The sequence below is a fragment of the Podarcis tiliguerta genome, assembly GCF_965153285.1.
Source record: "Podarcis tiliguerta genome assembly, chromosome: 16".
In the NCBI taxonomy this organism is placed as follows: Eukaryota; Metazoa; Chordata; class Lepidosauria; order Squamata; family Lacertidae; genus Podarcis; species Podarcis tiliguerta.
Window position 1 is genome coordinate 9,892,680 of NC_139549.1, and position 14,004 is coordinate 9,906,683.

Genomic DNA, 14,004 nt, shown 5'->3' on the forward strand with positions numbered 1-14,004 from the left:
CGTTTCTACATTACGCTAGTTTCTACATACAGAGACTCACCCAGGGAAGCAAGAGATGTTTGATCTGGGTTCAAGGCACATCCCAGCCAGAAACACTCAAGAAGGATGCAAAGCTGGGCATTTAAATCACTATGCTAGCACTTCCAACTGTCATGGCTTCCCCAAAAGAATTATGGGAGCTGCAGGTGGTGAAGGGGTACTAAGAGTTGTTAGGAGAACTGTGTTGTCACAGAACTACAATTCTCAGAGTAGTTTAACAACCAAGCCCGCTTCACGGGGAACTCTGGGACCTGTAGTTCTGAGCTCCTCTTGGCCCCCTCAGCAGACTACAGTTCCCAGGACTTTCGAAGGGGGGAACTAGACTGTTTTAAAAGCGGCATCATGCCTTTTAAAAACTGTAGCGCAGATGGCGCCAAGAAAAAACAGACAGCTTTGCTGTTGTGTTTTGCTTTCTGACCCACGTGCAAGGACCCAGGGCGTGGCAGCGGCTGTTGTTGTTAGCGGTGGGGTGTGTGAGAGGCTGACTCCGAGCGGGTCTCTCCCGCGCTCTTTCCCTGTTTATCTCTCTCTCTCTCTCTCTGCGCGCAAAAGTCTCCGCAGCGAAGTGTTGCTCTTACTCCGCCTTCCCTCCCCGTCCTAACCAGCCCCACCCAGCCCAACCCGGGGCGGGATCCTCCCTGGTGTATAAAGCTCGGCTCTGGGCAAGCTGCCCAGCTTGTAGAGAGAGCGAGATCGCGAGGCGAGGGCGGAGCAGTTTGGAGAGAGCGCTTGTCCGCGCCGTCGATCAGGCGCCACTGTGCCGCGGCTGTGCGTAAAGGCGCATCAAGCACACTTTTGGTTTTCTACTCTTTTACGAGAGAACCCCAGGCGTCCTCTCCAATGGAGCTGCTGCTTTTGCTGTGGGCCCCGCTGGTGGGCCTCTGGTGCGGGCTGTGCGTGGCGTCCGGAGAGCGGCACACCGTCTTTTGGAACAGCACCAACCCCAAGTGAGTTTTGGGGGAGCGTGGAGGGGAGAACCAAGCCCTCGTAACCCGGGGCTGGAGAGTTATCATCGTCACCAATGCCCAGCCAGAATTTACTTTTTGCGCGTGTATAAAAGGGATGACCCTTTATTTTGGCGTCACTCCCGCCCCACCCTGTGATATGGGGTTGTGTTGGAGGGGTGGCATTTGGAGACCCCCGCCTTCTAACCAGGCACCCAGGGGACGCTTAGGGGTCCGGTTTCAGGGGGTGTTCCACTGGAGGCGCCTTGCAGGCGGGGAGCGCGGCCAGCCTTGGCCAATGATCGCCCCGTTGTTGAAAAAATCTGCCGTGTATTGAATAGGTGTGCGTGTCTTTTTTGCAGAGGGGGCGGGCAGAGGTTTCTTGAAGTAGGGCGCGGACGTTCAGGGAAAGAAGGAGTTTCGCCTAGAAACCCCCTTCGGTTAGAAGTTAGCCATGGAGGGGTCGTTTTCCCTAGAAGTTGGAATATATCTGGGGAAGGGCCGTGGAGATTCTGAGGGGTGGAGATTAGTTGGAGGGAAATAGGACTCTGCTTCCATCCCCTTGGTGGTTTTGGGCACTCTCCTACCTTCCAGCCTCGGTCGTTGCCCCTGTTAAGGGAAAAGGGGCAGCTGGCCCTTTAAATCTGGCGTGAAGGCTCTGCAAATGAAAGTTTTTCCCTTTCTTTTCTCCCTTGTTCCCCCCCCCCCACTCCGCCTCTTTGCCTTAGCAAACTCTTCTTCTGTTCCTGCGCCTGCATTTTGGGCGAGGGCCACCCAGGGCAGCCCACCTCTGGCAGCCTGGCACAGATTTCCCTTGCCAGCCCCCAAGCCTCATGTTTCAGGTTGCCTCTTTCTTTGGAGGAGGCAGGTTTAGCTTTGCAAAATGGGGGTGGGTTCCTGGACCTTTGGAAGGAGGAGGAGCTGGTTGGGCATAAAAGCTGGAATTCGTAAACATCCACACGGTAGGCCTGCGCTTGGCACCCAGCCCGTACCTAGGCACCGTGACAGAGGCATGAATCAGGTCTTTGCTGGGAAAGATAGGGCAGTGCGGACGGAAAGGACCCTTTGCTTGCCGAGGTGGGGAGAGGGACGCCGCCTTTGCCCCTTGGGGTTCCCGAGTCCGGTTTATATCATTTTTGAGGAGCTCGTGGTTTTTAATGAGTTATGTCACGCCGGCTGTAATTTATGTATGACTCGCAAAGGACCGAAAAGGAAAAAGACAGGTTCTCTGCCCCAAGGAGCTTACAGATCTGTACTTCTGATGGCACCTGTAGGAGACATCGGGCTTTTGTTTGCGTGCTGGGAATTGGAGGGTGGGGTGGGGCATTAAAAGTGGCCCACAGCCAGGGGTGCCAACTTGAATAAAATATGGGGAGGGGGCGGGAGAGTAAGCCTCATCCCACATAATCGATCACATGACTCGGCTCACCATTTGAATGGCAACGCCCATCGTTTTTTGAGGGAGCTGCCCCCCTCAAAATACTCATAAGGAGATGCATTAGGAAAGGAGGGAGAAGGTGTTGTTGCGGTTTGTCTGTTTTTTAATAAGAGCTGTGGGGGCTTGGGCTGAAATCCAACAGGTGCGCCCCCTGGCATCTCTGGGAGGGCTCACCTGTTGAATGGTGGCACGGTTTTCCCCATTTGTTAAAAGGCCCAGAGATGGGTGGGCAAAGGGTTTCCAGTCAGTTCCCGGGGACTGAAGAGTTAATAGCATTAAGCCATTGTTTTTATGCTGGAAGGTAAGGGGAGGGGAGGGAGGGAGAGCGAGCTCTGGTGCCTTTGTTCATTCAGCCTGTGTGTGAGAAGCACAGACATCTGTGTCCTGTTGTGCAAACCTCAAGGCCAGGGATCTGGCTGGCCCTTTCCAGGTGGCCTTCCCCCCCCCCCCATGGCAGCTAGCTTGTGAGATTCACAGGTCCCCCTGGCCTCGGGTCAGGTCAGCTCTTTGCTATTGCCTTGGGTGGGTCTGATCTTGCTTTAATCAGAGCTTTTGTAAATGCTGGCACTGAGTCTTTGTAATAGGCTGAGTGATTGGAGAAGTAAACCCTCCACGCCTAGGGGCAGTGTACCTCTGAATAACAGTTGCTGGCAAGGAGGTGGGGGCAGCCAGCAGGGAGGCAGGGCTGTTGCCCTGCTTGGGGAACACACAGCAGAGGTGTTGGGTTAGCCACTTCTGAAAGCAGAATGCTGGACTTTAAAAGAGATTTGGGCAAGTTTGTTAAGGCTATCTGCTGGGAATCGCATATGGGGAGATTTTCGGTTGAGCTCAGGTCTTGCTTTGGGGATTCCTGGAAGAGGCATCTGGTTGGGCCCTGTGATCCAGCAGAGCTCTGCATCAGTGTTCAAAATTCAGATATATAATCTGATTACCAAATGGCACCTTAAACCTCGGTTGCGGTCGCCAGAACGGAAAGTCTAGGCAGCATTTTTATTTTGCAATGAAATTCATTATTATTATTATTAGTATTATTAATTTCTATACTGCTTTATGTCCTAAAGAAAAAAATCTGAGTGGTTTACAACACATTAAAACATCAGATTAAAAAAATGCAGAATAAAACAAATTCAGGCTTCAAGGGAAATATTTCAGATCCTTCTCTAAGTGACATTTGGCTTTCCCCATACAGTATTTATCTACCTGCTTAATTTGTAGAGCTGACCCATAGCAGAACTACTCTAGGAAGGCAGTGTGGTGCAGTGGTTGGAGCAGGCAGCCTCAGCCCCCCCAGATGTTTTTGGCCTACAACTCCCATGATCCCTAGCTAGCAGGACCAGTGGTCAGGGATGATGGGAATTGTAGTCTCAAAACATCTGGAGGGCGGAAGTTGAGGAGGCCTGGGTTAGAGTGTCAGGCTAGGACCTGGGAGATCAGGGTTCAAATCCCCACTCAGGAAGCTTGCTGGAGTCAGTCGCAGACTCTTAGCCTACCTCACAGGGTCATTGTAGGGGTAAACTGGGGGGTGGGGAATGATTCCCATCGCATAGCAGATTCTCTGCAGTAGCATAAGTGGTGCGGGAATTGGTCTTTGCAAATGCACAGAGGTTCCTTTCGTCTGTTTGTAACTAGATGTTCCCAGCTTGGCACTGAAAAGAGATGCTAGGACTCTTCAGCTTTGTAAGCCCTGGGGAGAGGCGTGCCTGTGGTGAGATCCTTTGGGGATTGATTTAGAAAAAATATATGTCCCTGGACTACAACTATAGCTCAGGTAGAGCATCTTCGTTGCATGGGGAAGATCCGGGGTTCTGTGTTCCTATTGGAGTCAGAACCATGAGGACTAGAATCTTAGTGTATTTTTAGGGGAAGGGCTAGGTGCAGCAAGGATCCAACTCAATAACAAGGAGCTTCCAGGGTTCAAAAAAACCTCCCATTGCCACTGACCATTGGACATGCTGGCTGGCTGTGAGTTGGCCTCTGGCGAGTGCCAAGTTGGCAAAGGCGCCTTGAGGATGATCTGCAGAGCTTTACTTCATTGCAGAAGATGAATCGGGTGGTGATTTCAGAGTTGCGCCTGTCTGCCCCCTGCAGATATTACTGGCCTCTTCTCTGCCTTTCACTGGTGCCTTAAACCCGCCGGCTGGCATTGCCAAGAGGGCAAAGTTCTCAAGCGGTGCAGGCAGCAGGTGGTGGGCCTTGGCCAGCAAGGCTGAATCAGCTTGGAGAAAGTTGGAAGAGAGCAAAGCCGCAGCTGGCCAGCCGCTCCTTCCTTTCCCAGGGTCCATCTCCCCCCTTCCTTACTAGCCGTGGGCCTCTTCCTTCCCGCCCGGCGCTGGCGAGAGCCCAAGGGAAGGCGCCAAGGGCACGCGGGGCAGGAAATCTTTCTCCTTTTTTAAAAAACCAACATGTTGTTAAGATATATATTTTAACGTGTGTTTTTTCCGCCCAGGACGCTGGAGGCGAAACCGTCTTTTTGGCACGGAGGCTTAAGAGATGGCCAAGTCCGATGCCAACCTGGCTGGAGGGGCGGGTGTGTGTGTGTGTGTTTTGTGTACAGCTCCTGCCCCTGCAGGGAGGAGGCAGTTGCTGTGGCGGGTGAGAGTCCAGGCAGAGGAGATTGCAGGGCCCAGATGTGGCCACCTCTGGCAGGGTGGAAAACCCTGAGGCTGCTGTGTCTGGGCAGTTTCCTTCCAGGAAGGGCAGCCTTAATCGCTTTGTGTTGGCCTGTTGGTTGTCAGAAACAGCAGTGATCGCATCCATGCCATACTTTCAAAGCACCTTTCCAAAATGATCTTAGCCCTCGTGGAGCTACAGTTCCCAGCACCCTTAAACTACAGTTCCCAGGCTGGGAGCAATGGAAATTGGAGTTGAATATCTTGGGGGGGGGGGACAGCCTCCCCAGCTGTGACTCCTTAAAGAACTATTGGACTTACCATGGCTTTGCCTTTCACGGTCAACTTCATCACTCTCTGGAGCAGCCGCTAGCCCATGCTAGCTGCAGATTATGGAGTCTGAAAGCTGTTGAACGCCAGCCCTGCTCGGCCCCAAGTAGCCAGCATGCCCAGTGGTCAGGGATGATGAGATCTGTAGCCTGAAATATCTGGAGGACCAGTGTTCGAAACTAGCCAGGTGTGTTTGCTACTGGTGCGGGTCCAATCACGACTACGTGGAGATTTCTGGGCGCCAGGTTTGGTGACCACAGTTTAGAAACTTCTGCATAGTTAGTATCATTTCCCCTGTGTGTTTCTCCTTCTTGCATACTGGGACAAGCAAATTGCTGTAAGAGCAAGTGACAGCCAAGCGCTGCAGTTGAGATCACAGAATCGTAGCTTTGGAAGAGACACCATGGGGCATCTAGTCCAACCCCCTGGTGGATAGACATTCCATTGTGGCCACTGGTAACCAGGGTTTAAGGTGCCATATGGCGCTTAGCTTATATACCTGAGTTTGTAACACTGCGTTCACCACCCCGATCTACAGTTTCTCATTCCGTGTTGTACTCCACTTTTATTCAGAGCAGACCCATTCACGACCTGGACTAACTTAATTTCAGCACACCTACCTTTTAAGTAAAAAGCAATTGACTACAACACATCAGTGCTATGCTATCCCGGCAAGTGGCTTTGGGTCACTGGTGCAAAAGGGACAACAACTAAGAAAAGCGAAATGATAACGATCACCTTAGCCAGATCTTCGCTGTGTAGAATTAAATGCCCAGCCTTTGCATGCCAATAAACCCCCTCCTGCCAAAAACAGAAAAAAGCAAAAACCCTTCGAAAACCACCCCCACCGGACCTGATGTCATCAGGCACCAGTTGTCCCTGAGTGCATCACTCAGTTTTACACTTTGCCATCCCTTGGATCATGAATTTGGGGGCGCCAGCCCCATCTAAACTCGTCTTCTGCCAGCTACCCCCATTGCAGCAAGCAGCCTTTTTGAATCCCAGTTGTTAGAAACCGCAGGAGGGGAGAACTCCTGTGGTGCTCAGGGTCTGCTTGCAGGCTCCCCATAAGCATCTGGTGTGCCCCTGCAGAGCATCACCCTGGACCTGTCAGGATTGGCACCCGCTGCCTTGTGACATCAGGCAGGCGCCTTCCCTGTACCCTTTGGGGCGCTTGCTAAAAGCGATTTTTTTTTGTTTTTGTTTCGTCAAGCTTATCCAGACATGTAGAAACCGCCGTGTGTTGTTAATCTGGTTTTCGCTTATAGCTGATGTTGTTATTTTTTGGGAGTGTCTAAAAACACTTGCCTTTTTTTAAAGAGGATACTTCTGTTGTTGTCTTGCCGGCTGATTTGAGGGCTTGTGGCAACCCAGCGGTGCATAAAGGTCCTGAAATAAATGGATTTGGCTCAGAAGGGCCACTGGTCCTTCTTGTTGCATTTGATTTCACTGTTTTGACAAGGATCAGCCAGCTGCTTCGGGATCTTCCAGGGGGTCAGGACTTCTGGGTGGTGCCCTGGGGCGAGGAGACAGACGGAGGGTGGGTGGGCGACCCCCCCCCCAACCCAGACCCTGCTGCTATCTCTGCACCTGAGGCCAAGATAAGGTGGATCCTTCGTTGCTGCCTCCTGCCACCTGCCTCGGGCGGCCAAACCGGTTTGTGGGTTCGTTCTCCTGAGGAGTCTTTCGGTTTCCAAAGCTTCTGTGACTCAGGGCGGAGTCCCTCTTTCCACAGCTGGCTTGGCGAGGCTTTAATAAACACCTTGGCTCTCTGCTGGGAATGTGGGCTAGCCCAGCAAACTTCCAGGGCCAGCCCTGAAAGGGGGAAGCGATGCTCTTGTGTCGTGTGCTCAGTGGGTAGAGCATTTGCTTTCGATCCTGGGTTCAATCCCCAATGGCATCTCCAGGTAGGGCTGGGAGTATCACCTGTCTCCAATGCTGGCGAACTGCTGCCAGTCAGTGTGGACAGCACTGAGCTAGATGGGTCAGTTTTCTGACTCTGTATGAGGGAGCTTTCTGCGTTCCCATTTAAACTATTTTGAACTGTGAGGACTGGAATCTTTCTTGAGCTTTCGCGCCGCAAACTTGCCCATGGAGGAAGCTGCCTTCTACCACTCGCCTAGCTCAATATTGTCCACACGGGCTGGCAGCAGTTCTTCCAGATTTCAGGCAGGGAGAAATTCCCCATCCTACCTGGTTATGCCACTGGAGATTATCTCCAGATAATTTACAAGTAAGCCTGCTGACTTCAGTGGGTCTTACTCGCAACTTTTCTTTCTTTGTTTTGTATCACAAAATCCTTAATAAAAACCTGTTTTTTAAAAAATAAAATAAAAACACTAAGCACATGCAGGTTTGCAACCTAAGTTGTGACATTCAGACTCCCCCGTTCAAATCTCCCCTCTGTGATGGGCTCGCTTGATTAGCCTTTGGCCTCAGTGTTTCTCCCACCCCCATCTGCAATATGGGTATAATGTAACTGATTTACCTTGGGGCTGTTGTAAAGATGTCAGCCGGATTAACATGTGTGCAGCAGTTCCAAGGCTCATAAACGCTGTAAAAAAAAGTGGATTTTATTTTATTTTTTAGCAAATGGCCAGGCTGAAGTTTGTTCTTTCTTTTGGGCTGGGGTAGGGGAGCATCTGCCTTGCAGCTATAAGAGAGAGTTGCATAAAGGTTTATTTAAATGCATTTGGTCAACTTAAGAAAATAATAACACTTAGGTAAAGTGGCAATGATTTAGGTTAAGAGCCAGCCCCAAATAATTACCGGAGGGAGGGGTGTTTCAGCAGTCTCCCACTATGAGGAAGTTGTTTGTATGCATTGTTTTTATTCTATTCTTTAAAAATCCACCTCAAAGATATACAGGAAGAGCTCAACAAAAGCTCCCTTTGAGCAGCGTATGCAAGAAATATACAGAATCCATAGAAAAGCATGCGCTACTTTGTTAGCGACTGAATCAATGGGTTTCCATTTTTTTAAAGTGCATTTTCTCCCCCCTTTTCATCTGAATAGAATTGGCTGGTTCCTTGTCATAGCCATATTCTTGTAAATTTTACTTTTCCAGCCTGGGATGTTGAAACTACTGTATTTGGGGGGGTAGGTACGAAGGGATTCCTATCTTGCAAGGCTGTTTTGTGAGGATTTCTTGTAACTTTTATTTTATTAGCGGGGAGGCGATGGAACAGTATGTGACACTTTTATTTCATGGGGGTGCTGGGGCAATTGAAATGGTATCGATTTCCAAACGGGGTCTGCTCTCCCCCCCGCCCAAGCCTTCTACAAAGGGGTTAGGAGATAGTCTGTAAGAATTTCCTAGACGTTTCTCGCAACGTTAACTTTATTGGAGGATGGAGACGAAACGGCATTGGCTTCAAAATTGTGTCTGCCTGTTCCACCGCCACCAACCTTGTCTGAAGGTGCCTACTTTATAGGGTTGTTCATAAGGATTTGTTAGAGAAAGTTTATGCAGGCGTTATATTGCAAGCACTAATGTTGCTGTCGTTCCCTGCTCCTGATACAGGTTTCAGTGGGATAGCTATGCCGTCCAGGTGCGGCTGAACGACTACCTGGACATCATCTGCCCGCACTATGAGGACAGCAGCGTGGCTCCTCACTCGATGGAACGCTACACCCTATACCTGGTGGAGCAGGAGGAGTACGAGACCTGTAAACCGCGCTCGAAGGAGCAGATCCGGTGGGAGTGCAACAAGCCCGATGCCCTGCACGGCCCTGAGCGGTTTTCGGAAAAATTCCAGCGCTACACTCCCTTCACGCTGGGCAAAGAGTTCCGGGAGGGCCACGAATACTATTATATCTGTAAGTGTCTGTGGCAGAGAAACCACACACACACACACCCACACACACCCTTACCAGCTGTCATTTATTTTTCCGTTTTGCGCTCCTAAGATTTCTTAACTTGTGTCATTCTGAGACGGTGGAGGGTCACTTATTTAAGCCCATTTTACAGATGGGGGAAAAGGAGGCTGGGAACGAGAGGGCTACACGGTGGTTTTTATTTCTAACAGGCCCTGGTTATAGGACTTTAAGGGCCAACCTATAGGAGAGATCTGTCACGGGTTTTTCCTAACATTTGTGGTTTTGGTTAAGAACATCCACTGGGGTAGGAAGGTTTGTGTTAGGGGGCGTTTAACCCTCTTTTAAATCCATCTCAGCCAGAGGCCAAGGCTGAATTTTTCAGCAGTGCAGGGAATTGGGTCGGGTTTGTGAGTTGAGGGCCCCCAGATCTCTTGTTTTGGGCCGGGTAATGAATTTGAGCGAAATAGATCAGGATTATTGAGTAGGATATAAATTTTGCGGATTGAACTAAACTAAAATAACTTCTCTATAGGAAATTTGGGGGCGGTTAATGGGGCTGATCAAACTTGATAGGAACAGGATTTGTTGATGAATTAATTTGGGCAGAGGGTAACAAATGAAAGAGGAGCTGATTTGGGGTGATCTGTGGTGGGGTGTAGTTTAATTGAAGAATTGAAGATAAGTTATGTGTTGTATAATTTTAGCCTCCACCCACCCACCCAAAATAAATGCACCAGTAAATAAAAATTAACAAAAGCTTCTCTAGTCCGTGTCAAGTTACCAGGTCTCAGATTCATATAGACTAGATGTCCCCCAATACCTACACAAAACCACCTGGCTGTTTAAACTCTCGCCAATAAAAATCTCTTTCTCAATTCCTCCCTATTAGCAAAACCTATCCATCACCACGGAGAATCTTGCCTTAAATTGAAAGTCATAGTGGCTGGAAAGAATGGTGAGTTTTCTAGTGTCTGTCTGCCTGCCTGCCTGCCTGTCTGTCTCTAGTTAAACCCATGCCATCGTCCTGATCAAACTCCCCCCCTCCCCGCAAATGCTACCTGCCAAGTTCTGCAACAGCCTTTTGCAACCTGGTGCCTATCAGCCCTAGCCAGCATGGCCAGTGGGCAGCGATGACAGCGAAATCGGGGGGGGGGGGTGGGCACCAGTTTGGGGGAAGGCTGCCTTGGAGAAATAAGACAGATCTGATATGAGTCCCTGCCTCCCCTCCACGTCCTATTCCATAAGGTGAGATACTTGGCAGTTTGGTGGGGAGCGATATAAATTGGGATAACCGTATGTGAGATAGAGGAAAAGGTTCATATTCTCTTCCTACCTGAAGCTAATACTCTGGTCTAATCTCAGCCCCCACTTTTTTATGTGACTGCTCTTGAGCCTAGTAATAATACCTGACACACGTCAGTATTCAAAACTGTTTGCCTGTATCCTCTCCACCAGGCCTCGTCAACTTCCGCCCTCCAGATGTTATGAGACTACAATTCCCATCATCCCTGACCGCTGGTCCTGCTAGCTAGGGATCATGGGAGTTGTAGGCCAGAAACACCTGAAGGGCTGAGGTTGAGGAAGCCTGCTCTCCTTGCAAGGGGTATTGCCCCCTAGTTGCATATAGTATTGCCCCAGTGGTATTGCCCCGCATCAAGAGAACAGGGGCTGCAGGCTGAGATTTAAGCTGGGGTTGAGAATGATGGGCTCAGTATTTGGGTTGGCTGTGTTCTGGGGGTCCGGCCTTCACTGTGTGTCTCCGTTCGCTTTTAGGTCGGATGCCCCCCAGCCGCAGCCCCACCCTGAAGGGGAGACCTCAGTCAGGTAGGTCCATGGCAGAGAGTTTGTTCTGTAGGGGTGTGGAGGTGCTGCAAAGAGGGGCGGCACAATCAGCCATTTGCAGGGGACCCATTGACAAGAGACCCCTCTGGACCTGTGTCTCCTCCTTCCTCACTCTTGCCAAATAATAATAATAATAATAATAAATTTATTATTTATACCCCGCCCATCTGGTTGTGTTTCTTCCAGCCACTCTGGGCGGCTTCCAACGGAATATTAAAATACAATATCCTATTAAACATTAATAATCAACATGCTTTTCCACCCCCCTCGCACTCAGGCCCAGGCAACAGGGGCAGTGACAATGAGGCCACACACCCCAACACACATTTATACCATTACGGTACCACTTTATAAACAGTCGTGGGTTCCCCTCAAAGCCTTATGGGAGATGTAGTTTGTTATAGGTGCTGAGACAGCCCCATTCCCCTCCCGGAGCTACAATTCCCAGAGTGGTTTAACAATCAGTTCCTCTTCCTTGGGAACTGTAGTTCTGATATCAGGGTAGGGGTGTCTCATATTAGCTCTCAGCTCCCTCAGCAAATAAGATTTCCCAGAATACATTGAAACCGCGACTTTTTAAAGTGCCGTCGTAGTGCTTTAAACGTATGGTGGTGTGGGTATGGCGGGGAAGAGAAAGGAGCTGGCAGAAATGGTGGTGAGGAAGGAGACTCAAGGAGGGAAAACGGAGGGCGTCAGACCTCCAAAAGGACGGAAGTGAGTGGGTTTAGGAAGTGGTTCAGGAGGAGAGGATTTGAATTTGGGTTGAATTTTGCGTGCCACTTATTATTATTATTATTATTATTATTATTAAGTGTTTATTAATTTTCCAATTTTCCAATGCTGTATTGTTTTTAACACTTGATTGGAAGCCGCCCAGAGTGGCTGGGGAAACTCAGCCAGATGGGTGGGGTATAAATAAATTATTATTATTATTATTATTATTATTATTATTATTATTGTTATTGTTATTGTTATTATTCCAATAAGAACATCCAATTAACATATAAAATCCAATAAAAATAAAAAACTAAAATAAAAATGTCCACTTGTAATCTTGGACTTCCAAATTGTAATCTTAATTTTTTTGACTTCCCACGGTCTGAATTCCAAAGCATTTCCCACCTCATAGTCCTGCCTCTCATCATGCCACATATTATTCTCGTCCTATGTGCCCAACTTTGCCGCTTACCAGACCCTTTTCTCACCTGCTTGTCTCTCTTTCCCCCGGCAGACGACCCTGATGCAACGATGCTTCGCAGCGTGGGGCACAATTCGGCCCCCCGTCTCTGCAGCCCCTTCACCTTCGTCCTCCTCCTGCTGCCGCTGCTGATGCCGCAGGGGCCCTGATGGCACCCAGTTCCCCAGCTTGAAGCCATCAGCAAAGGGGGCAGCGCCTGTTCTGTTGCCGCCACCCCCCCGCAACACAGTGTGGTGTGGGGGATGCGAGTCTCCATGCGCCCGCAATGCCTCCGTGTGATGCGGTGGTGCACCAGTCGGTTTTCGCAGGCTGAGCGCCGGGATCAAATCGCCGGCAGCCCTACGAGGGATGTGGCTGGTGGGGTCTGGGACTGGTGAGGGGTCTTGTGGACAGATATATGCCTCCAGCAGACAGACATGGACCAGATGGGGACTCTCTTTGGCTCCCTGGCGGCAAACAAGGCTTGGATGGATCCGGCCACAAAGGTTGTGGCGCTGAGTTTCCTGCGGGCAGGAATGCCACCTTGTATCGCGCCCCGTTGGTGGTGCTTATGGACTTTTGGGCACACCATGAAACTGGAAACACACAGTTACCTTGGGACTATGTACAGTGCAAAAAAGAAATTATGTGACTATCAAACAGGCAGGCCCTGGAATTTTTGGAGGGGGGAGGAATCCCCTGTTTTTTGTGCCCCGCTTTGACGACGACGACTCTTCCCCCTGCCTGCGCCCAGAGTTCAGAAGACCGCTGCCTTGTACCTGAAAGGATCAAACTGGAGACCAGTCGTGTTGAGAATGTGATAGATCAGACTGAGGGGTTCACCTGGTCCAGCACCCTGCTTCTGGCAGTGGTCAGCCATTTATCTCCAGGAAGCACTACCAGTCCTCCCCGTGCTGCTTAACCATGGCCACCATCAGCTTCTGGTATACTGCCTCTGCCCAGGGAGGTTCCATTTTCAAATCTGGCAGGATGGCGGACATTTTGTGTCTTGTGTACGCAGACCTGTTGAGGACAGCAAAGGGCAATGCCCCTGTTTGGCACACGGTGATATTCAATCACAAGGACAGAGAAATGAACAGACTGCAAAAAATATATATTTCTGTGTGCGGAGGGGAAGGGGAGATAATGTTGTAGAGCTTTTTACCTCTGTAAAATATATATATATCTATTTTTATACTGAATAAATAACTCCAGAAGAAACATGCTACATCGGTGTTTGTGCTCCGCTGCGGTGCTGATCCGTATGAACTTGGAGGTCACCTCTGGTGTAGGGGCAGAGCCCGGGAATGGGAGGTGATTTGAATATTGAGCGGTGGGGCCTGGTGGTGGAATTGGCTGTTTTTTGTGGCAAATGGGCTATTTGCAGTCTGAGTGGCAGAGACTCCGTTTGGGCCTTGAATATTTTGGAGACACTTTTCCCCCCTACAGATCCTCTTGGTATATCTACTACTCTCAGGTGTTCAGGGTGTCATGGTTTGTCCACGGCAGTGCCTAAGTCATGGGTAGGCAAACTAAGGCTCGGGGGCCAGACCCGGCCCAGTCGCCTTCTCAATCTGGCCCGTGGATGGTCCAGGAATCGGCGTGTTTTTACATGAGTAGAATGTGTGCTTTCATTTAAAATGCATCTCTGGGTTATTTGTGGGGCATAGGAATTCGTTCATTTTCCCCCCTCCAGAATATAATCTGGCCCCCCACAAGGTCTGAGGGACAGTGGACCGGCCCCCTGCTGAAAAAGTTTGCTGACCCCTGAAAGTTGTGGAGTTTCCACAGAGATGTGTCCACCAC

The 14,004-nt window shown here is 50.0% G+C and overlaps 1 protein-coding gene and 1 long non-coding RNA gene across 3 annotated transcripts; one reads left to right on the top strand and one right to left on the bottom strand.

The window, feature by feature from the left end:
• The first annotated feature begins 668 nt into the window (after positions 1 to 668).
• On the top strand, positions 669 to 13,419 carry EFNA1 (ephrin A1). 2 transcript variants are annotated; one of them, XM_083416845.1, is made up of 5 exons: positions 727 to 986; positions 8,884 to 9,179; positions 10,069 to 10,134; positions 10,953 to 11,003; positions 12,253 to 13,419. In XM_083416845.1, exons 1-5 carry the CDS (start codon positions 880 to 882, stop codon positions 12,366 to 12,368), a joined length of 636 nt encoding a protein of 211 aa, XP_083272971.1. In that variant the 5' UTR covers positions 727 to 879; the 3' UTR covers positions 12,369 to 13,419. The 2 variants fall into 2 exon arrangements, with proteins under 2 accessions (XP_083272970.1, XP_083272971.1); XM_083416844.1 differs by lacking the exon at positions 10,953 to 11,003 and having other exon boundaries at positions 669 to 986.
• Positions 1,849 to 12,331, bottom strand: LOC310666280. Its single transcript, XR_014505844.1, has 3 exons — positions 12,227 to 12,331; positions 5,446 to 7,914; positions 1,849 to 5,383 (listed from the first exon to the last, which is right to left on the bottom strand). It is a non-coding gene; the product is annotated as an uncharacterized lncRNA (long non-coding RNA).
• Positions 13,420 to 14,004: the final 585 nt, after the last annotated feature.

What these genes read in the sequence shown, in the direction of transcription:
- EFNA1 (XM_083416845.1), top strand. Translation starts at nt 880, where the DNA reads ATGGAGCTGCTGCTTTTGCTGTGGGCCCCGCTGGTGGGCCTCTGGTGC. An exon ending in TGGAACAGCACCAACCCCAA is followed by an intron (nt 987 to 8,883) that starts GTGAGTTTTGGG and finishes CTCCTGATACAG; the next exon opens with GTTTCAGTGGGATAGCTATG. An exon ending in CCACGAATACTATTATATCT is followed by an intron (nt 9,180 to 10,068) that starts GTAAGTGTCTGT and finishes CCTCCCTATTAG; the next exon opens with CAAAACCTATCCATCACCAC.